The sequence below is a fragment of the Zophobas morio genome, unplaced genomic scaffold (assembly GCF_036711695.1).
Source record: "Zophobas morio isolate AGI-343-1 ecotype UQ-CSIRO unplaced genomic scaffold, CSIRO_AGI_Zmor_V1 ptg000012l, whole genome shotgun sequence".
NCBI classification, from domain to species: Eukaryota; Metazoa; Arthropoda; class Insecta; order Coleoptera; family Tenebrionidae; genus Zophobas; species Zophobas morio.
Window position 1 is genome coordinate 5,549,284 of NW_026972117.1, and position 23,547 is coordinate 5,572,830.

Sequence of the window (23,547 nt, forward strand, 5' to 3'; positions counted from 1 at the left end):
TGAAATATGAAAGGCGTGTTTGAGCGATCAAATCCTCGCATTTATTATACTTAATTACTGATACAAATTATATGGAACATAATAAATTAGATACGTAAGTATTATTTAATTACATATTCTCGTCGTTGTGGTGTTCTTTTTTACAGTGAGTCGATTTCCTCACATCCTATTACCGGCCATAATTAAATTTAATTATATAGATACAATTGATACGATCTGTACGAGCGAAGAATAAAAGTAATTATCGAAGGAAATGATTTTTTCAGATGGGACCTCCAGATAGCGCAAACACATACCGAGCGACTGGCGGACGTTTCGGACCGAGCCCATTATTCGAGGTGCAAAACGGAATATACATAACACGTTTTGTACATTTAACGTACAAAAGTAAACCTAAGTTTCTGCATATAAAACTCGTTCGGCAAATAAGCTTTGTAAAATGAACATATTTTCGTTCGTTTGAAGTGCTGGAAGCGACTATTTTAATTTTAACACTCGGGCCGAAGTAGACACTGCTAATTTCTCTGCTTAAAGGTGAAATATGAATTATTTACCGTTTTAAAAGTAAAATACACTTTAAACCTGCATTTCGTATGAATTTACGCGGATCACTTGTTTATTCATACTTTAATAATTTGCTGGTTTGTTTAAGAGCCCGCTTTAATAAACATAAATTATTTTCGTTCTGGCTAAGGCCTGCATATTCATGCCGACCTACGCTCGGTTTTATTCGTATTTTCGTTAAATTGTGCTTTATATTTAAAGAATTAGATTAAATAAACTCCTTTCTCTTTTAACCTTTGCGCAAAAAACGACTCGTGTTTTGGAAATTCAATTTCCGAATGGATCGACCACACTTTCTTTGACGAGGCGAAGCCGAGACCTTCGCGATTTTGTGTCCTCCAACACCTGTCACTTTACGTCGTTCAAACACATACAATTTCGCACCGTGTTTGCTTTTGTTATGTAAATTCGTGAATTTTATGCCCACGACTTCATTTTCGGCGAAACGGTGGGCTCGCTTGATTATCTACAGCGTGGTTTTCTAAAATATTCAGAAATCAAACAGCCAATAAACAATTTTAACTTGTTAAACTACATTCCCTGCTTTAAAAAAAATTAAAATACGTAGTCCTAAAAAAAAAAAAAAGAAATCACGTCTAAAAGGGCAAGCAAATTAGTTTACTTGTACTACAACATCTTTATTAGAATTTAATTTAAGTTTTTTATCAGCGCTCTCGACACTAAAAAGAAAATGCTTTATCACAAAAAACAGATTTCCTAGTAATTTTTTTATCGAGCCTGCTTTATCATCTTCTCTTGTTTTTTAGGCCGATAAGAGCGGTTCGGGATTTTTCTAATTTACCAGCAGAGTCTGAGGATTAATTTATCTTGTTTTCATTAAGTCTCTGTGCTTAATCTATATAAGTTTTTACAGCAGTGTTTGCAAGTGGAGAAGCTTTATTTATAACGATTATTTCGTATCTCTTAAAGATTAACGCACGCTTTCCGTCATTTTTACTTTCCGAGCGTCAGTTAAGGAAATTTGGATCCATCAGGATCCTAAGGGTACGAAAAAATACGTCTCCCGTTTCCGTCTGTGTGTCTGACTGTCCGCCGTCTGCGTCGACTTTTGTTGGACAGATTATCTCCGAAATTACCGCATCGATTTTTGTCAAACTACATGAGTAGTTCATGAGTCCGCGTTGATTTTCAAAAGAGATTTTTTTCATAAATTTTGAGTTTAGTAAAATTATTTTTGGACTCATTTCTTCGAAAATTCTTATCATTTTCCCAGAATCGCCCAAATTTTAGGATTTAAAAAAACATTCTATTTAAAGACGAATTTTTCGAAACTCTTGCTTTGGGCTCTTAAACAGGCTATATTTTTTTGTGGATTTTAAATACCTTTTTCAAAGTTCAATTTCTCCATACTCTTCCTTTGGAAAATTGCGAACTTTGAAAATTACCGAAAGAGATTTTTTTATAAATTTTGACTTCAAAAGTTACTTTTGGAAAGCTCATCATTTTTCCTGAATTGAATATATGAAATTTTTCAAATTTTAAGATTTTCAAAAAAATTCAACTTCAAGCCGAATTTTTGGTAAACTCTTGATCCAGGACAATAAACACGCTATACTTTTCAAATCAGGACGTCCCGATCTACATTTCAAAACTTTTTGTGAATTTTTAGACCACTCTTTCAAGAGCACAAGTTTTCTACACGAAAATTACGGGCTTTTTTCGACCATATTCGAAAATTTCATAAAGACATTTTTTTAAAGATTTTGACTTTAAGAAGATAATTAATTTTGGAGTCATTCCTTGGAAAATTCTTAACATTTTCCCAGAATCGCCCATTTAATTTTTTTTTTCTTAGAAAACTAAAACATTACGAATAAAAAAAATTAATCACAATTGAGATCGGGTGGGTGGGCGGGGCTACATTTTTTCTTTTTTTTTTCTTCATATGTGTACTTTTTCTCATAACATGAAACTTAAAACATGGTTAAAATGGAAAATTTGTATAAGGAAATGATATCCATATTTTCTTGGAAAAATGTACCATTTTAACGATGTCCTAAATTTCTTGTTGTGAAAAGATGGCTACGTATATTACGAAGAAAAGGTAAAATATAAACCCCACCCACCCACCCTACCTCAATTGTGATGTTTTTTTTTCGACCACATTCGAAAATTTCCTAAAGACATTTTTTTAAAGATTTTGACTGTAAGAAGATAATTAATTTCGGAGTCATTTCTTGGAAAATTCCTACCATTTTCCCAGAATCGCCCATTTAATTTTTTTTTCTTAGAAACCTAAAACATGACGAATAAAAAAAAATAATCACAATTGAGACCGGGTGGGTGGGCGGGGCTACATTTTGCCTTTTTATTTTCTTAATATGTGCAGACTTTTTTTCACAACATGAAACTTAAAACATGGTTAAAATGGATAATTTGTATAAGGCAATGTCCATATTTCCTAGGAAAAATGTACCATTTTAACCATGTCCTAAATTTCTTGTTGTGAAAAGATGGATATGTATATTACGAAAAAATGGTAAAATATAAACCCCAAAAAATTGTGATGTTTTTTTTTTGACCACATTCGAAAATTTCCTAAAGACATATTTTTAAAGATTTTGACTTTAAGAAGATAATTAATTTCGGAGTCATTTCTTGGAAAATTCCTACCATTTTCCCAGAATCGCCCATTAAATTTTTTTTCTTAGAAACCTAAAACATGACGAATAAAAAAAAATAATCACAATTGAGATCGGGTGGGTGGGCGGGGCTACATTTTTTTCTTTTTTTTGTCTTAATATGTGTAGACTTTTTTCACAACATGAAACTTAAAACATTGTTAAAATGGAAAATTTGTATAAGGAAATATCCATATTTCCTAGGAAAAATGTACCATTGTAACCAAGTTCTAAATTTCTTGTTTTGAAAACATGGCTATGTATATTACGAATAAAAGGCATAATATAAACCCCACCCACCCACCCTATCTCAATTCTGATAATTTTTTTTTCTTAGAAACCTAAAACATAACGAAAAAAAAATAATCACAATCGAGATCGGGTGGGTGGGCGGGGCTACATTATGCCTTTTTTTTTTCTTAATATGTGCAGATTTTTTTCAACATGAAACTTAAAACATGTTTAAAATAGAAAACTTGGATAAGGAAATATATATATTTCCTACGAAAAATGACCATTTTAACCATGTTCTAAATTTCTTGTTATGAAAAGATGGCTATGTATATTACGAAAAGAAGACAAAATATAAACCCCACCCACCCACAGAATTGAGATCGGGTGGGTGGGCGGGGCTACATTTTGCTTTTTTTTTTCTTAATATGTGTACACTTTTTTCACAACATGAAGCTTAAAACATGTTTAAAAATGGAAATTTGGATAAGGAAATATCCATATTTCCTTACAAAAATGTACCATTTTAGCCATGTACTAAGTTTCTTGTTGTCAAAAGATGGCCATGGATGTTAGGAAAAAAAGACAATATATAAAACTCTTGCTCTAGGCCCATAAACACGTTATATTTTAAAGTATATCAAAGTCTATAACGCAAAATTTTTTCAAAACTTAAATTTTCCACATTCCTTCAGGACCACTTTCGAAAGTAGCGAAAGAGATTTTTTATAGATTTCAACCTCTAGAAGTTACTTTAGAGCACATTTTTTAGAAAATTTGTATAATTTTTCCTGAATCGGATATATGAGATATTTCAAATTTTAAAGATTAAAAAAAAAATTCAATTTCAAACGGAATTTTTCGAAACTATTGCTCTAGGACCATAAGGCTATAATTTCATACCAGTACATCAATGTCAATATCCCAGAATTTTTTGAGGATTTTAAAAAGCCTTTTTCAAATGTTCAATTTTCCACCTCCGCTTTGGAAAATTTCGACCTTTTTTCGACCATCTTTGAAAATTACAGACAGAGATTTTTTACAGATTTTGATCTCAAAAGTTACTTTAGGACTCACTTCTTGGAAACCTGTCTTTTTACCTAAATCGGTAATATGAGATATTTCAAATTTCAAGATTTTGAAAAAAAAACATCAATTTCAAAGCGAATTTTTGGAAACTCTTGATCCAGGACAATAAACAGGCTATATTTTTTGTGAATTTTTAAACGACTCTTTCAAAAGCACAATTTTTCCACACGAAAATTTCGAGCTTTTTTCGACCACATTTGAAAATTTACTTAAAGAGATTTTTTTTATAGATTTTGACTTTTAGAAGTTAATTTCAGAGTTAAATTCAATCAGTACGTGAATATCTATATCCCAGAATTTTATTAAATTAATATTTAATTATAATAAATACTTTTTCAAAAGTTGAATTTTTCGACATTCTCTTTTCGACCTTTTTTTCAACCACCTTCGAAAGTATCGAGAGTGATTTTGTAAGGGATGAAAAATTTTAAACAAAAAAAGAACACATTTTTTTTTTTTTCGATGTGTTGTGTTTGTGAGGGCGTTACATTATTTCTTTACCAGTTATCCACATTATCAAACGTCAGATTTTAATATAACATAAATTATAAACTCACTTTTAAGTCGTCAGTGTTGATAGCTGATTAATTACATTTACAGCCTGGTCAGGAGGGCTGGTGTCGAGGTGAATCGGTCATTACAACAATTATGCACCCTGTAAAATGCAATTGGGGATGTGAGCCATCGATTCCTAAAGTCGATGTGGCGAATTTGCTAATTGGGTGATACTCTTTAACAGCGAGTCCGTGTCATTTTGACTTATCAACAATCAACAAGTTTGGTACTACTTTATCGTGAATATGACTGCTTTAATTAACAATTATTTCATCAATCAATGAGCTCTGTCCTAATGGTTGGAATCACACATGGTCCATACTGCCCGGTACAGAGTGTACAATGAGCACTAAGGGAAAACCGCACGAAGTGCTCACTCTCATACCGTCGTAGGGTATAGTACGGAGTCTACAAGGGGCGAAGGGGAAGGCCGCGCGACGCACCCAGCTCCTGCTACTATCCCAGGTCTAGTACCAAAGGGTGCAGTGACACCAAGGGAATAACCGCACGAGGTGTCCACTTTGATACTAGTCCTTTGACCACAGACATCAGGATTGATGTCCGCACCGTACCCGCAACAACAGGCACATACCCGCAACAACAGGTATTTCTTCGCCCGCAACAACAGGCATAAACCCGCAACAACAGGTCTCTTCGCCCGCAACAACAGGCATAAAGGTATCACAGGAAGGCGGACAGCCTAATCAAATTAGCTCGACATGTCAAGGCTCATTTCATCACTTTTACTATTTCAATATCTCTCAGGATTATGTTAACATTATTTGACAACTGACTCGGTACCATTTATCAATAATCATGTCAAATACAACAATAACAACAAGGAACGGACTCACCAAATTACAGTAGATAATCCAATTAGCTTTTACAACAATTAACAACGCAGATTACACCTTAGTGAAATCTCACTCACATCACCCCTAAGATCGATAACTCAGTGATACACTCACCTCAACACTTTTTGAACAACCGTAACACGGAACTGTTAAATTTTCGTCTTAATCGGTACGCGTCCGTTTTAAAACTGAAATCTTTATCCAGGCCTTTTTAGTTACACCCTCTCAACAGAAACACAGTCAACCAATCAACCCCAATCTGGTCTATTTTCTTTGGGTCACACATGTGGTTTCTGTTTTTGCCTGCGACTGCGATAATCTCAGATTTGTTTCGCTCAAGTGTAGGTCGCTGGACCACCCGCACCCCTGCATCGCAGGCCATTAGTAGGCGTGTGAAAGGACATAGGCCATTCCCCAGTTTCTGGGAAATATATATTTTTACGAGCCCCAAATTAGCATGAAACTCTTAACTGCATGCTTCTACACCCCAAATATAAAAAAAATATGAAGAGAAGCACATGTTAAGTACAAACCTATCTTACAATTTTTTATAGATTTCAACCCCAAGCAGTTACTTTAGGGCTCATTTCTTAGAAAACTCGTATCATTTTTCTTGAGTCGGACGGACAATTCAAATTTTAAAATTTTCAGAAGAATTCAATTTCAAGCCGAATTTTTCGAAACTGTTGCTCTAGGACCATAAAGAGCCCAATTTTCTACATCTAAAAATTTATTTTTTACATAAATACACAACTAATCATTTACAAGTTCCTGGACGCATCCAAAACGTTCCTGGACGCATCCAAAACGTCAAACGCACACTCCCTTCGGCCAAAACTCCCCTCTCAATAAGCTACCCTTGATCCTAAAATCAACATCAACTTTATAAGCGTCGTACGCACTCTCAAGGTACAAATTGTTTAGGATTACTTCATCGCTTGAAAATTTGTCGGCTATGAAGGACCGGATGGCCTCGAAATCCACATTGGGTACCATTTTCCCCATATAGTACCAAGCCCTTTTGACGTACCACGCACCAAAACCGTTGTCCACCTGGACTGTCCCATTCACCGTACCATTTCGTCGTGGTTTCCGCTCAACATCGTCTTCAACATTTTCGTTCGACGATTTCCGCTTACGACGATTTGGACGCGAACTTTGTTCCAAACAACGATCTTCGTCTGTGGTTTCCACATTAATTGAAAGTTTTTTGTTGTCAAAATTTCTTTTGACAAATTTTGGACCATGATTGTCAGATAAGAACTTCACGAGTTCCACGTTGCTTTCTTTGAGAGTTTGAACTTCACCTCGCAGCAGCTCGATTTGGTGTAACAACGGCTGGGTTACTTTTCCCACAAGGTCTTCCATTTCGTTTTTTGAAAGTTCAAGCTTTTGGGGTGGATCGGGTTCATTTTTTGGGTTAGTGGTGGTCTCGCAACAGATTACCGTTGTGTCGTTCAGATATTGGATGTTTTTCAACAGTTTGAGACAACTAGGGTGGTTTAGGGAGTTACATTTTATGCATCTGAGCGCCGTCGAGGGCATTGATTTACATTTTCTGCAAGGGATTTTGGAAAGATTGCCAGACAAGTCACTGTTCATGGTCGTGATTCCAACTTTAACACTTTTTGACTTAAAAAAAAAAAGTGACAATTTCAAAATCAAATGTCACATTTATTACTTGATTAGAAATAGGGACGACGGACACACCGACGGACATTTGCGTCCGTTAAAATATAAGTCGCGCTATAAAGTTATGACGTTTCTATATTGCGTGGGCGATAGTTTATGCACCTTATTAAATAAATGAGATAATTTAAAACACCTACAAGGCGTTAAATTATAAAATGGGATGTGAGTAGGTCCCGTTCTGGTCAAGGTTTTTTCAATTCCGCGCCATCAAGTGTCGTTTTTGCATGGCGAAAGCGATCGCATCGCATGTGAATAATATTCCAATTACCGTGCAATAAAATATGTAGTCATGATATAATTTGAAAAGTTTCTCGGAAATTGATATTAAATATATTATTACGACTTTGGAAGTTATTGATGAGCGGAATGTTATATTCATGTGATTTTATTATAAAGGTAGTCTGAATAAATATTTAATAGAGCGAGCTCATGGGCACCGTTAAGTTATTACACTAAAATAAAAGCTAATAAATAATGAAAACGGAATGGAACAAGTAGTAATACGTTAAAATACAGGCTGATAATTTATTTAGCGTACATCTACTCTTCCATACCGACGTACGTAAATAAATAACAAACAGTGCATATTTACATTTAATTGAATATATATCGCTTTAATTAAATTATTACGGGAGCTAGTACGGCGCGGCGAATACAATATAATAATTATATAAATACACACATCATGTCGCCATAACTAATTAACGTCAATATTATATGATTAATGTGCAGTGACCGGGTTTACTCGGCCCGGAGAGGTTAAACGAGACGGTTTCCTCTTGTCTCGCTTTAATTACAATACCCGGATAGCAGCAGTCAATGCGAAATCGGAGATATATATACGTTGCAGCATGGCTCGTCTTCCGAAATAATGTGATTATTACACATCGTCCATACATCCAACAGGAATACACCGAATGTCGATAACAGGACAATGTCAACATTTCCGGTGTCAGATCTATGCTTCCGGGTCCGGCCGACAGACTCCGGGAAATCCGCAAGTCATTGTTGCACGGCCACCAATCAGGATAATTGCGCGTTTTTCCGAGGGATCTAATTGCGGGGAACTTCTTGACGAGACGAACTCGATATTTCCAAAAGGATGGAGAATTTTCAAGGAAATCGTGCATATCACAGGTTATTTTTTCTCCCATTTTGATTCTGGGGCATCCCTTCATTTAATTACAACCCCTACTGCAGAGAAATTTTGAAAAAAAGTTGGATAACTCAAGTTCAAACTGGGATCGAAGGATTCAAGAATTGATCTGAAATTTATATAGGCAGGATTACCCAGACGTCAACTTTGTTTACGTAAAATTTTGGTTTTCTAAGACGGTCAAATTAGTCAGGAAAAAAGTGATGGAGGTCTTAAAGGCAGGTCAAATGTTTGACAAAAAATGATGGGGGTCCCAAAGCAGGTCAAAATGGTCAATAGAAAAAAATGGGGGTCCTAAGAAGGATGAAATTGGTCGTCAAAAAATGATTGGGTCCCAAAACAGGTCAAAATGATCACCAGAAAATAATAGAGGTCCTAAGACGAGTTAAATTCGTCTTCAAAAGATGACAGGGTTCCGAAGACAGTCAAATTGGTCAGGAAACAATCATGGGGGTCCTAAGGTAGGTCAAATTGGTCGTGAAAGTCCGGAGGGTTCTACGCCAAGTCAAATTGGTCGATAAAAAATGATGGGGGACCTAAGACAGCTCAAATTGATCGTCTAAAAATGATGGGGATCCTAAGACCTTCTTGGCCGGGAAAAAGCGAACGGGGTCCAAAGACAAGTCAAATGTTTGACAAAGACAAGTCAAATGTTTGACAAAAAAATAAGAGGTCCTAAGACAAGTCAATTTCGTCGACAAAAAAAAATGATGTGGTTCTAAAACAGGTCAAAATAGCAGAAAATAATGAGTGTCCTAAGACAGGTGAAACTAGTCGTCAAAAAATGGGGAGGGGTGGTCCTAAGACGGTCAAATTGGTCAGGAAAAAGTCATGCGGGTCTTAAGGCAGGTCAAATTGGTCGTGAAAAAGTCAGGAGAGTTCCAAGACAAGTCAAATTGGTCGATAAAAAATGATGGGCGACCTAAAACACAACTCAAATTCATGGACTAAAAATGATGGGAATCCTAGGACCGTCTTGGCCTGGAAAAAGTGATAGGGGTCCAAAGACAGGTCAAATGTTTGACAAAAAATAAGAGGTCCTAAGACAAATCAAATTCGTAAACAAAAAAATGATGGAGGTCCCAAAACAGGTCAAAATGGTCAACAGAAAATAATGGGAGTCCTAAGACGGGTGAAATTCGTCGACAAAAAAATGATGAGATTCCTAAAACAGGTCAAAATGGTGAACAGAAAATAGAAGGAGTCTTAAGATAGGTTAAATTGGTCAAAAAATGATGGGGGTCAAATTAGTCGGAAAAAAGTGATGGGGGTCCTAAGGTTTGCCAAATGTTGGACAAAAAATAATGAGGTCTTAATACAAGTCAAATTCGTGGACAAAAAAATGATGGAGGTCCTAAAAAAGGTCAAAATGGTCAACAGAAAATAATGGGGGTTCTAAGATGGGTTAACTTGGTCGTCAAAAGATGATAGGGGTCCTAGGAGGGTCAAATTGGTTAGGATAAAGTCATGTTGATCCGAATGCAGGTCAAATGGTTGACAAAAAATTATGAGATTCCTAAAACAGGTCAAAATGGTCAACAGAAAATATCGGGGGTCTTAAGATGGGTTAAATTGATCGTCAAAAAATGACGGGGGTCAAATTAGTCAGAAAAAAGTGATGGGGGTCCTAAAGTTGGTCAAATGTTCGACAAAAAATGATGGGGTCTTAAAACAAGTCAAATCCGTCGACAAAAAAATGATGGAGGTCCCAAAACAGGTCAAAATGGTCAACAGAAAATAATGGGGGTTCTAAGACGGGTTAATTTGGTCGTCAAAAGATGATAGGGGTCCTAGGAGGGTCAAATTGGTTAGGATAAAGTCATGTTGATCCGAATGCAGGTCAAATGGTTGACAAAAAATTATGAGATTCCTAAAATAGGTCAAAATGGTCAACAGAAAATATCGGGGGTCTTAAGATGGGTTAAATTGATCGTCAAAAAATGACGGGGGTCAAATTAGTCAGAAAAAAGTGATGGGGGTCCTAAAGTTGGTCAAATGTTCGACAAAAACTGATGGGGTCTTAAAAAATCCGTCGACAAAAAAATGATGGAGGTCCCAAAACAGGTCAAAAAGGTCAACAGAAAATAATGGGGGTTCTAAGACCGGTTAAATTAGTCGTCAAAAGATGATAGGGGTCCTAAGACGATCAAATTGGACAAGAAGAAGTCATAGATGTCCTAGGACAGTTCAAATGTTCGACAAAAAATGATGGTGTCCTAAAACAAATTAAATTCGGGGACAAAAAGATGATGGGGTTTCTAAAACAAGTCAAAATTGTCAACAGAAAATAGTGGAGTTCCTAAGGCGGGTTAAATTAGTCGTCAAAAAACGATGCGGGTTGTAAGATGGTCAAATTGATTGGGAAAAAGTCATGGGGTTCCTAAGGCAGGTCAAACGTTTGACAAAAATGACGGCGTCCTAAAACAAGTCAAATTCATCGACAAAAAAAAATGATGGGCCTCCTAAGACAAGCCAAATTGATCCGTGAAAAAGTAATCGGATTCTAAGACAGGTCAAAATAGTCGACAAAAAATGATGGATATCCTAAGACGGTCTTGGTCGGGATAAAGTGATGGGGGTCCTAAGACGGTCAAATTGGTCACGAAAAAGTCATGGGGTTCCTAAGGCAGGTCAAACGTTTGACAAAAAAGATGGGGTCGTAAAATAAGTCAAATTTATCGACATAAAAATGATGGGGTCCTTATACGGTCAAACTTATCGTGAAAAAGTCAGGGGATTTTAAGACAGGTCAAATTGGTCGAGAAAAAATTATGAGGATCCTAGGACGGTCAAACTGGTCAGCTAAAAGTTGTGAGGGTTCTAAAGCAGGTCAAATGTTTGACAAAAAAATATGGGGTCCTAAAGTAAGTCAAATTCGTTGACAAAAAAAATGATGGGTCCCTAAAACAGGTCAAAATGATCAACAGAAATGAATGTCGTAAGTTGGGTTAAATTGGTCGTCAAAAAATGATGGGGGCCCTAAGATGATCAAATTAGTTGGAAAAAAGTGATGGGGTTCCTAAGTCAGGTTAAATATTAGACAAAAAATGATGGGGTCCTAAAACAAGTCAAATTGGTCGTGAAAAAATCAGGGTGGTTCTGAGACAGGTCAAATTGGTCGACAAAAAATGATGGGTGTCCTAAGACAACCCAATTGGGCGATAAAAAAATTATGAAGGTTCTAAGAGAGGTCAGCCGAGGCTTGCCGACGATCTTGAACGAAGCGATCATTGACAGAAAATGATGTCGTTTCTAAGACAGGTCAAATCGGTCAACAAAAAATGATGGGTCCTGAGACTGATGGTCGAGAAAAAGTCAGGGAATTCTAAGAGGGGTCAAATTGGTTGACGGAAAATGATGGGGTTCTAAAACAAGTCAAATTCGCCGACAAAAAAAATGATAGGGGTTCTATAATAGGTCCAATGGTCAATAGAAAATAATGGGGATCTTCAGGTGGGTTAAATTGGTCGTCAAAAATGATGGGGGTTCTAAGACAGTCAAATTAGTTAGGAAAAGTATGGGTGTCCTAAAACAGGTCAAATTGATCGACTAAAAATGTCTAAAGACAGGTCAAATGTTTGACAAAAAATATGTGGTCCCAAAACAAAGAACAGGTCAAAATAATGACAGGGGTTTTAAAACAGGTCAAAATGGTCAACAGAAAATAATGGGGATCCTAAGACCGGTTAAATTCGTCCTCAAAAGATGATAGGGTAACTAAATCGGTCAAATTAGTCAGGAAAAAGTCATGAGGATCCCAAAGCAAATCAAATATTTGACAAAAAATTATAGGGTGCTAAAACAAATTCGTTGACAAAAAAATGATGGGGGTCCTAAATCATATCAAAATGGTCAACAGAAAATAATGGGGGTCCTAAGACGGGCTAAATTAGTCATCAAAAAGTATTGGGGTCCTAAGAACGGTCAAATTAGATGGAACAAAATTATGGGGGTCTTAAAACAAGTCAAATTATCGTGAAAAAGTCAGGGGATTGTACGACAAGTCAAATTCTTTTACAAAAAAAAATAAATATAATAATAAAAAAAAATAATGGGTGTTCTAAGACAGATCAAATTCGTCGACAAAAAAAGATTGGGGGTCCTAAGAAGCTCTAATTAGTCGACAAAAAATGATGTCGGTTCTAAGACAGCTCTAATTGGTCAACAAAAAATCATGCCGGTCTTAAAACATGTCAAATTCGTCGATACAAAAATGATGGAGGTCCTAAGATAGGCCAAAAAAGAAAATGATTTCGGTTCTGGCTCAGATCAAATGAGGTCAAAATGAGGTAGAAGCGGCATCATGTAAATACTTACTATCAAGGAAGAAATGTTGAACTAATAAGTTTAATAATATTTCTTGATGATTAAGCTGGCAACAATGGTTAAGTTTCTGACACAATTCATAATCTTAAACCGGTGACTCCATCAGAAGAAGCAATTCAAAGGCAAATCGCTACAAGAATTTTTAGAATTAACTTCGATATTTGAAGAAGAAAAAAAGATCATTAAGGATCTGTAACCGAAAAAACACAAACACCTAAAATCATCCGCATGAAAATGAAAAATCTTTATAAAAAATTGGTCTAAAGAGTTTAGACAGTACTTCCCTCGCTGTCGGAAACGTGACGACTGCATGCCTATTATGTTTTTTTTCGCAGTGGATTTCAAAGAATTCGGTTTTGTAGTTCCTGATTAAATCAATAAAATATATTTACGCATTCATTAATTTTTTTGAGTCACTCTGTATATGCAAATCCAAAAAATATAAATGGAGTGATAAATGACAAGTACAGACTCACCATATTTTGTACATTTTAGATATGATTTATTCGGCAAACTTTCGAGCTGACGTCATCAAGTTTTTGGAGGGGATAAGCAAATATATTTTGACTAGACATTTATTATGCTCTTTATGACCTTAAAACATCTGCAAGATTTCAGAGCATTCGGTTTTGTAGTTCCTGATTAAATCAATAAAATATATTTACGCATTCATTAATTTTTTTGAGTCACCCTGTATATGCAAATCCAAAAAATATGAATGGAGTGATAAATTACAAGTACAGACTCATCATATTTTTACAGTTTAGATAGGATTTATTCGGCAAACTTTCGAGCTGACGTCATCAATTTTTTGAAGGGGATAAGCAAATATATTTTGACTAAACATTTATTATGCTCTTTAGAACCTTAAAACATCTGCAAGATTTCAAAGCATTCGGTTTTGTAGTTTCTGAGTAAATCAGTAAAATAAATTTACGCATTCATTAATTTTTTTGAGTCACCCTGTATATGCAAATCCAAAAAATATGAATGGAGTGATAGATCACAAGTACAGACTCATCATATTTTGTACATTTTAGATATGATTTATTCCACAAACTTTTGAGCTGACGTCATCAAGTTTTTGGAGGGGATAAGCAAATATTTTTTGACTAAAGATTTATGATGCTCTTTATAGCCTTAAAACATCTGCAACATTTCAAAGCATTCTGGTTAGCAGATTAAAAATTAAATTTCAAAATGTTGTTTTATAATTTTGATTTTTTTTCCAAAAATCTGGACGTTTCGGGTGAAAAGTCGATTCGGAGTTGTAAACTACATGTGTAGGACTATGTTATTTTATACAATTGAAAACCCATTTACTACGTACAATTTTGAAGTGACGTCATCGCATTAGTGGTGGGGATGATTAGACAAATTTTGGTTAGCGTTTTACCATCTACATGATATTCTTAATATAAGTACAAAATTTCACAACAATCGGTCGAGTACTTTCGGAGATTATCTGTCTAATAAAAATCCGGGACAACAGACGGACAGACGGACGGACAGACGGACGGACAGACGGACAGACGGACGGACAGACGGACAGACGGACAGACAGACGGAAATGGGAGACCTATTTCTTCGTCTTCTAGGGGTCATGAAAGATCGAGAAAACGTAAAAGTAGAGAGTCGGCCGACGGACTCGATTACAATACTTCCTTTGCTTACGCTCGGGAAGTAAAAAAGTCCAAAATTTTGCCTTTTAATCCCAATGCAATAGTGCACTCTAATCGCACGTGATGCACTACGGATAGCTTACATATTAAACGCCATCAGTTTATAATATGTAATTTTTGAAAAATTTTCAGCATCATTACAAACGAACCAAGTAAGAAAAGTCTGAAATATTTAAAAACAAATAGTTAAAATACTGTTACATTGAACCAAGTTAGACCTTTTAAATGTACGAATACAGAATTACACACTAGTAAAAAAAAATACTGTTACCTGTCATTGCTGACCTTGCATGTTGTCGATTGTCAGCTAAATTTCAATTTCAAATTAAAAAAAAAACAAGCAAACACCTAAGATCGCCCCTGCCACTACTTCCATCAAGGTAATTGAACTTATTGTACTTTATTGCATGTGTGTGTTATGAATGCGTACAAAGTAACAATTAAATGCCCACTGCCTTCTAAGAATGTTAATATTAGTACAATGCCAGTATAAAACTCGCATAAGCGTTACGTTCAAGGTTTGCACCAGAAAAGAAATTTCTTCGAGCAAACCAACCATCATTCGAAGATTGACTCTTTCTAGTTTAACATAGACCATTAAACTTTCACATCTCGGTCTCCCATCTCCTCATTCGAACCACCACACATTTATACCGTCAATAATTACAATCCGCATTTTTCTCGTGCACTAATTGCAGCGCTCTGTCAGCTCACGTCTTAAAACTCGCCCGCGGCCAAGAAACAGATTATCCGCGATCATTTAATAACAATTATTATTAAAATGCAAAGGCCGACAAGCAACATTCGCGATGCGCAAATGGCGAATTGTTATTAAAAGCTTTCCGGAAGTTCGTGACGTCGTTGCATGTGGAAAAGCTCGTGTGAATGTAACACTTCGGGCGAATGCGACCTGTGGGATCAGCTTAAGCTGCGACAAGGGGTGCGTTGTAAGCGCCCGGATCACGGGACTACAGGTGTTCCGGTAAAAACTCCAGGTGCTGAAAAGGTAGGCGGACCTGCCGCGAAATTAAGATTGATTGCGTTGAGGGAATGCCGAAGAAATATGGGGCTTTAGCGGCGGCTTTCTTACGGGGAGACTCGCTTCCAATTAGCCGGAGCGGGTTTTGGCCGGGTTGTAGCACGGATGGGAATTAATAGCGGCTTGCTTAACTAGGCGACAAAGTTGCAGCATATTTACACCGGTTTCGAATATCGATAACATGTGACAAAAAGTCGTTTGCAACTTGCGGTAAAAGAGGACTTTACACACCAGCTACACAAACACTTACAACATTCGAATTCTAAAAATAAACAAGAGCGGTGCATGCATGGCGAGCTTTGGCGACATTTGTGAAGACTTGGTTTGGTTTTTTGGTAAAAGTAGAATAGTATCGCGCTAAAACAAACAAACAAAAAACAAAAACAACGGATTTATAATAGAGATGCGAAATACCTTGTAGATGCTTTCAATTTTCTGCTTGTCAGTATGGTTTCCGTCCAAAACGATCTACGACAAAGGCAAATGTCAGTTGTGTCAGGTGTCCACTTTGGTCTACTCTAAATACACTGATTAACGAGCTGCTTAAAAAATTCACTGTTAATAATAATAGTGATAAAAAAGTACAACCTTTCTCCATTTATATAATGATTTGGAGACTGCTCTCATGCTATAATAGTGAATGCGAAACAAATTAGAGTGTATTTATTTTTGAAAAGTATTCAAATAAATTAAACAACTCAGAAATAATTGGCCTGAAATGTTTAGAGTGTTTTTACAGCAAAATTCTTTATCTGCCAAGTTTAATTATTCATTTGAATTAAATTATTTATTTTTGTAGACAATGTACGAGGGACATTTAGTATAGATTGAGAGCATTATCGTTATGACCCTGTATAACAAATTGTCGAGATCTTTAGACCACACTAAGGTTGACAAGGTTAAAAGAAACAGCAATAAAACACAAGATTTTGTGACATCAAGAGGGAAAATCTGTATCGATTTTATCGTTTTCCTGACAGTTCAGAAGCGCTGATGAAAGCAAGGCGCTAATTTTGCACTTATTTAAAAAACAAGCAATTTAACAAAATATCGTTGATTTGTTTTTATATCAGTAATATTATTTTGTCTTTAATTCAGAACCAAAAATGAAATTAAAATATAGCACTTTTGGACAGATGTTGGTGATGATTTTAGACAACTAAACTGTAAATTAAACATACAAAATTGACAATTAGTTTGCTTTGTCAAAGCTCCAGGGTTCAAGGTTCAAGCGAAATAAAACATAAAAAACCAGAAAAAAAGCGGAGATAAGAAAATTCATGAAAACACAGAACACTGCAAAAACAGGAGATCAAAGTGCAGTTATTAATTGCAAGAAAATAAATATCTCAAAAACTTTACCCATGGAAACCACCAAAAAAGAAAAAAAAGACCTCAAAGAAAAGCACTGAATGACTTCTTTAAAATGACTAAATATAAAAGAAGAAATTTGGCTTTAACATACAAAAGAAGTTTTGTAATAGACTCTTTTGAAGTTTAAAATTAAAATGAAGAAAAATAACAATACAGAAAATCTGGTCTGACTTGACTTGAGTTAACATAATCTGACCTGACTTGACCTAATCTGATCCGATCTGACTTGATTTAAGGAACAGATTGAACCAACAGATTTACACAATATTTAGAAAACTTTTGGACGAAATTTCATCTACAAAATATCAACGAGAGTCCTTAGAAACTGTTAAATTAAGTGCCAAACAGGACAATGGAGTCGAAAATTGGAAGAAAAAGTTCTAGAAAAGCAAAATAGTGGTTTACCAAACGTGGATACAGAACGAAAAGTTTGAATAAAACGATCCAATGAAAAATTCATAACTGAAAACTCAAAAAACTGCAAATTGAAGCACCGAGAAATCACAAAGCTGAAAATTATAAAAACAGAAAAATCGAAAAACTACAAATCAAGGAGCTGAAAAATCTAAAATTGGAAAACTGAAAAAACGACAAAGTGAAGAAATGAAACTCTGAAAAATCGAACAATTGAAAAATGGAAAAACTGAAGAAAAGAAAAAATGGAAAGTCCAACAATTAAAAATTGAGAAGTTAAAAATTCTAAAAATTGGAAAATACAAAAACTGAAGAAACGAAACTTTGAAAAATCACAAAATTTTGGAAACTCGATAAATTGTAAAGTCGAAGAATTGAAAAATCGACGAATTAAATTCGAGAAATTCAAATATTGAAGGTGTGAAACGTCGAGAAACTATAAAAACGAAAAATTGAAAAGAATGAATAATTCGAAAAATTCAAAAGTTTGAATCAAGCGATCAAATGAAAAATTCACAACTGAAAATTATAAAAACTGAAAAGCCGAAAAATTAAAAACCAAGGAGATGAAAAATCTAAAATTGGAAAACTGAAAAAACGAAAAAGTGAAGAAATGAAACACTGAAAAATCGAACAATTGAAAAATGGAAAAACTGAAGAAAAGAAAAAATGCAAAGTCCAAAAATTAAAAATCGAAGGAGCGAATACTCGAAAAATTGTAAAACGAATAATTGAAAAGATACAATAATTCTAAAAATTCAAAAGTTGAAATGAATAAAATGAAAAATTGCAAATCGAAAAATCGAGGAATTGAAAAATTGAAGAAACAGAAGAATGAGAAAAGAAGAAACTTGGCTTAAACATAAAAAAAGAAAAGTGTTATAGTAAATGAAGCAGATAGAGGAATGCTATACATGTCAAAAGCAACGAAGAGTACGAATCCGAAAAGGACCTACTGAGTGTTTCTGGATCGAGGAAATACATCCAAAAAAAAACAATATAGAGAACCTTGTCTGATATAACCTGAGTAAAACACATGAGTTCCAAAAGAAATTCAAACACTTTGAAAATGTTCATGGTCGTAGAAAAACTTTTATCGCAGGCATAGTAAAAAGAAAGTTGTAGGGTACCAATTTTGGCACATACTTTATCACACACATGGCCAGTTTTGCATAGATTTTTGATATAGCCACATCAGCATCATTTTTTTAGGACTTTATAAACGGTAAATCGAAGTAAATATAAAAATGGTGAATTAATTCAGCAGAAGACTGAAGATGTTTTGCGACCAAGGTCTGCCAATCATTGTAAAGAGAATGATCTCAATGTGACGTTTATCAACCAGTCGAAAACTTCGAAGATTTTCTATTTCTAAATTTTCTTTTTCGTACATTTTTCATTCCTCACATTAATCAATTCTTACTTTTCCAATTTCTCACGTTTCCGATTTCTCAAAAGTTCCCACGTGACCCACATATTTCTCGCTTCTGATTTCTCATTTCATCTCATGTCTTTATTTTCAATTTTCATTTCATATTGCTCACATTTCTAAATTTTCACGTTTCCCATTTCTCACGTTTATCATTTCTCAATTCCCAAGTTTCTGATTTTCCACGTTTCTCATTTGTCACGTTGACCGTTTCTCACATTTTCCACTTTTCTCATTTCTTATTTATCACATTTCTCGTTTCATATTTCGCGTTTCTCACATTTCTCTTCATTTTGTATTTTTTTTGCCTCATTTCTCACATTTGTCATTTCTCGGGATTCAATTTTTCACATTTTTCATTTCAAATTTTGTATTTCTCGTATTTCTCAATTCTTGCTTTTCCAATTTCTCACGTTTCCCATTTCTCAAAATTCTCACGTGACCCACACATTTCTCGATGCCGATTTCTCATTTCGTCTCATGTTGTCTGTCTTCTCATTTTTTATTTCATATTGCATACATTTCTAAATTTTCACGTTTCCCATTTCTCACGTTTAACAGTTCTTACATTTTTTGATTTCTCACGTTTCTCATTTCTCACCTTGACCATTTCTCACAATTTCCACCTTTCCCATTTATTACATTAACCTTTTCTCTTTTCTCACGCGTCAATTTTTCTCATTTCTTATTTCTCACATTTCTCGTCCCACTTCTCAGATTTCTTTCCATTTTGTAATTTTTTCTCCTTTCTCATATATATTATTTCTCAAGTTTCAAATTTTCACATTTCTCATTTAAAATTTTTCATTTCTCGCATTTCTCAATTCTTATTTTTCCAATTTTTCACGTTTCCCATTTCTCACAATTCTCACGTCCCCAATTCTCACGTGACCCACACATTTCTCGTTTCTGATTTCTAATTTCATCACATTTTGTCTATCTTGTCATTATCTCATTTCTCATTTCATATTGCCCACTTTCTAATTTCTCACGTTCCCTATTTCTCCCGTTTATCAGTTCTCACATTTTTTGATTTCTCACATTTATCATTTCTCATTTCCCAAGCTTCTGATTTTCCACGTTTCTCATTTGTCACGTTGACCGTTTCTTACATTTTCCAGTTTTCCCATTTCTCTTTGCTCATTCCTCAATTTTTCTCATTTCTCACTTCTTCACATTTCTTATTTATCACATTTCTCGTTTCACATTTCGCGTTTCTCACATTTCTCTTCATTTTGTATTTTTTTTGCCTCATTTCTCACATTTGTCATTTTTCGGTTTTCAATTTTTCACATTTTTCATTTCAAGTTTTTCATTTCTCGTATTTCTCAATTCTTGCTTTTCCAATTTCTCACGTTTCCCATTTCTCAAACTTCTTACGTGACCCACACATTTCTTGTTGTCGATTTCTCATTTCGTCTCATGTTGTCTGTCTTCTCATTTTTTATTTCATATTGCATACATTTCTAAATTTTCACGTTTCCCATTTCTCGCGTTTAACAGTTCTCACATTTTTTGATTTCTCACGTTTCTCATTTCTCACCTTGACCATTTCTCACAATTTCCACCTTTCCCATTTATTACATTAACCATTTCTCTTTTCTCACGCGTCAATTTTTCTCATTTCTTATTTCTCACATTTCTCGTCCCACTTCTCAGATTTCTTTTCGTTTTGTAATTTTTTCTCATTTTTCATATGTCATTTCTCAAGTTTCAAATTTTCACATTTTTCATGTAAAATTTTTCATTTCTCGCATTTCTCAATTCTTATTTTTCCTATTTTTCACATTTCCCATTTCTCACAGTTCTCACGTCACCCATACATTTCTCGTTTCTGATTTCTAATTTCATCTGATTTTTTCTATCTTGTCATTATCTCATTTCTTCTCATTTCTCATTTCATATTGCCCACTTTCAATTTCTCACGTTTATCAGTTCTCACATTTTTTGATTTCTCGCATTTATCACTTCTCATTTCCCACCAAGTCTCTGATTTTCCACGTTTCTCAGTTTTCACCTTGAGCATTTCTCACAATTTCCACTTTTCCCATTTATTACATTAACCATTTTTCTTTTCTCATTCCTCAATATTTCTCATTTCTTATTTCTCACAATTTTCGTTTCACATTTTCCAGTTCTCATATTTCTTTTCCTTTTGTAATTTTTTCTCATTTTTCACAATTGTCATTTCTCAGATTTCAATTTTTCACATTTTTCATTTAAAATTTTCATTTCTAGCATTTCTCAATTCTTACGTTTCCAATTTCTCACGTTGATCGTCTCTCACAATTTTCACTTTTCCCATTTATTACATTTCCATTTTTCTTTTCTCATTCCTCATTTTTTCTCATTTCTCCCAATTTTCATTTTTCACATTTTTCATTTCTTATATTTTCAGTGTCTCGCGCTTCTGATTTTTGAGCAATTTTTTCAGTTTTTCGACTTCAAATCTAACCTAACTTCACCAGACTCGACTTAACCTGACCAGATCCAACCCGATCTGACCTAATAAGAACCAGATTGTGGGAGAAGATTTACACAGTATTTGAAAACAGTTTTGGACTAAATTTCAACTACAAAATATGGGCAAGAATCCTTAGAGACTCTTGACCCAAATAACATTGTAATTGAAGATTGGAAAAAAAAATTCTAGAAAAGTGGCAAGATCTTGGTTTATCAAATGTGGAGACCCAACCAAAAAAAGAAGAAATTTTACTTGAACATACAATCGAAAATTTCTTAGAAACTTTTGAACTGTAAATGAAGATGAATGATGAAAGAAAGAGATAAACAAATGTAAAACATGTCAAAACCAACAAAAGCGAAGTAGAAAACGAATCCGAAGAGGACCTACTCAGTGCTTCTGTATAGAGCAACTACAACCAAAAGAAGAAACAAGATTATGTGAAAAAATTTACACAGTATTTGGGAACATTTTTGGACTAAACTTCAACTACAAAATATTGGCTCTTAGAAACTGTTGAATAAACACCAAGCAAGATATTGAAGTTGAAGATTAGAAGAACAAATTCTAGAAAAGCGGTAAAATGGTCGTTTCCAAATGGGGATACCGAACCAAAACAAGAAGAAATTTGGCTTGAACATAGAAAAGAAAATTTCTAACAGACACTTTTGGAGAGTAATAGTCAATGAAGAAGAATGATGAAGGAAACAGATAGAGAAATATCAAAACCAATAAAAGTGAAGAAGAAAATGACTCCGGAAAGACCTAATCTGATCTGACCAGACCTGATCTGATTTGATATGATCCGATCTGACCTAAGAAGCAGATTATGTGCGAAAATTTACACAATTTTTGGAACCATTTTTGGACTAAATTTCAACAATAAAATATCGGCAAGACCCCTTTGAAACTGCTGAAGCTAATATCAAGATGACATTGAAGTGTTGAAAATTGGGGAAAAAATGTAGAAAAGCGACAAAATAGTGACTTATCAAGCGTTGATACCGAACGAAAAAGAAAAAACTTGGCTTGAATATACGGAAAAAATTCGTAAGAGAGAATCTTTGAAGAAGAAAAAGAACAGATAAAGGAATGTGAAAATTGACAAAAGTGAGAATAGAACGAATCGGAAATGGAACCACAAAGTGCTTTCCAGTAGAGGAAACCTAACATAACCTGACCTGACCTGGCCTGGCCTGAGAGAAATGATACTTTCCTCTTCTCCAGTTTCTTCCAAGTACGAAATTCGCCGGAATTCAACATTTAACCTTAAGAGAAACGAATTTCAAGTCCACATCTTCGGGAGTCAAAATTCTCTCTTTAAAGCTGTCGTTTTCGCTCGACTGTTATCTAAAGCATTCGAACCACCGCAGTTTCATCAATTACTCAACGAATCCTCGTCGCCTCGTCGACGTTCCGATCGTCTAAGAAAATCACAATTCGTTCACTAGGTCCTTCCTCGTCGTGCGGGCGAAAATAGCAAAAAGTCTCGCTGTAGCCGTGTGTATCCCGAGCCGGCTGGCGTGTTTGTATGACTTTTTGCCGGCGGCAAACGCTAAGTGGATAAATAAATATTTCAGCCCTGGTTTGCTTCGTTTTCAAGCAAATGGAAATGCTTGTTTTCACACCTACAGATATATTGTACGCGCCCGCTCTCCCTCTAAATTGAAAAGTTGTTTTTTTAGCAAAAAGAAAATTCGTGTATTTTAAAAATGCAGCGGATGGAAACACGATTTAGTTGGTGTGTTTGCAGCATTCGGATTAAATAACTAGCGATGTGCGAGCGAGCCGAAATTGTTTTTCTTTGATTTTTCTGCGATAATAAGCGCGTTTTTGGGCGCGCGATTCGGTCGAAATTTATCCCGCGTCCGCATTAAACTTTAACGACATTATTTTATCGACAGTAAAATGCACGTTATAAACAATATACAATGTAAACAAAATGATCTCATAAATTGCAAAATACGAGGAGCAATTTTAGATATGTTCCTTCCGTCCGTCTCGTACCGAGCTTGTTTATTACTTTAAACAGCATA

At 34.9% G+C, this 23,547-nt stretch overlaps 2 protein-coding genes across 8 annotated transcripts in view; both read right to left on the bottom strand.

Annotated features, from left to right (window-relative positions):
- Window positions 1-23,547, bottom strand: part of LOC135127681 (protein bric-a-brac 1-like) — a 564,157-nt gene that overhangs the window by 97,750 nt on the left and 442,860 nt on the right. For 4 of the 6 annotated variants that reach the window (XR_010280263.1, XM_064054229.1, XM_064054232.1 and 1 more), the window contains exon 5: window positions 16,245-16,298. The exons of the other annotated variants lie outside the window; for them this stretch is intronic. Coding sequence is in view for 3 of the 4 variants with exons in the window: in XM_064054229.1 (XP_063910299.1) it covers window positions 16,245-16,298 (54 nt within the window). In the remaining variant the exon portion in view is untranslated. The remainder of the gene's footprint in view (window positions 1-16,244; window positions 16,299-23,547) is intronic. 6 annotated transcript variants of the gene reach the window in all.
- LOC135128295 (uncharacterized) lies at window positions 6,696-7,572 on the bottom strand. Of its 2 annotated transcripts, none has more exons than XM_064055203.1 (2): window positions 6,866-7,572; window positions 6,696-6,800 (listed from the first exon to the last, which is right to left on the bottom strand). In XM_064055203.1, the coding sequence occupies exons 1-2, from the start codon at window positions 7,535-7,537 to the stop codon at window positions 6,789-6,791; spliced, it is 684 nt and encodes a 227-aa protein (XP_063911273.1). In that variant the 5' UTR covers window positions 7,538-7,572; the 3' UTR covers window positions 6,696-6,788. The 2 variants fall into 2 exon arrangements, with proteins under 2 accessions (XP_063911273.1, XP_063911272.1); XM_064055202.1 differs by having other exon boundaries at window positions 6,696-6,816.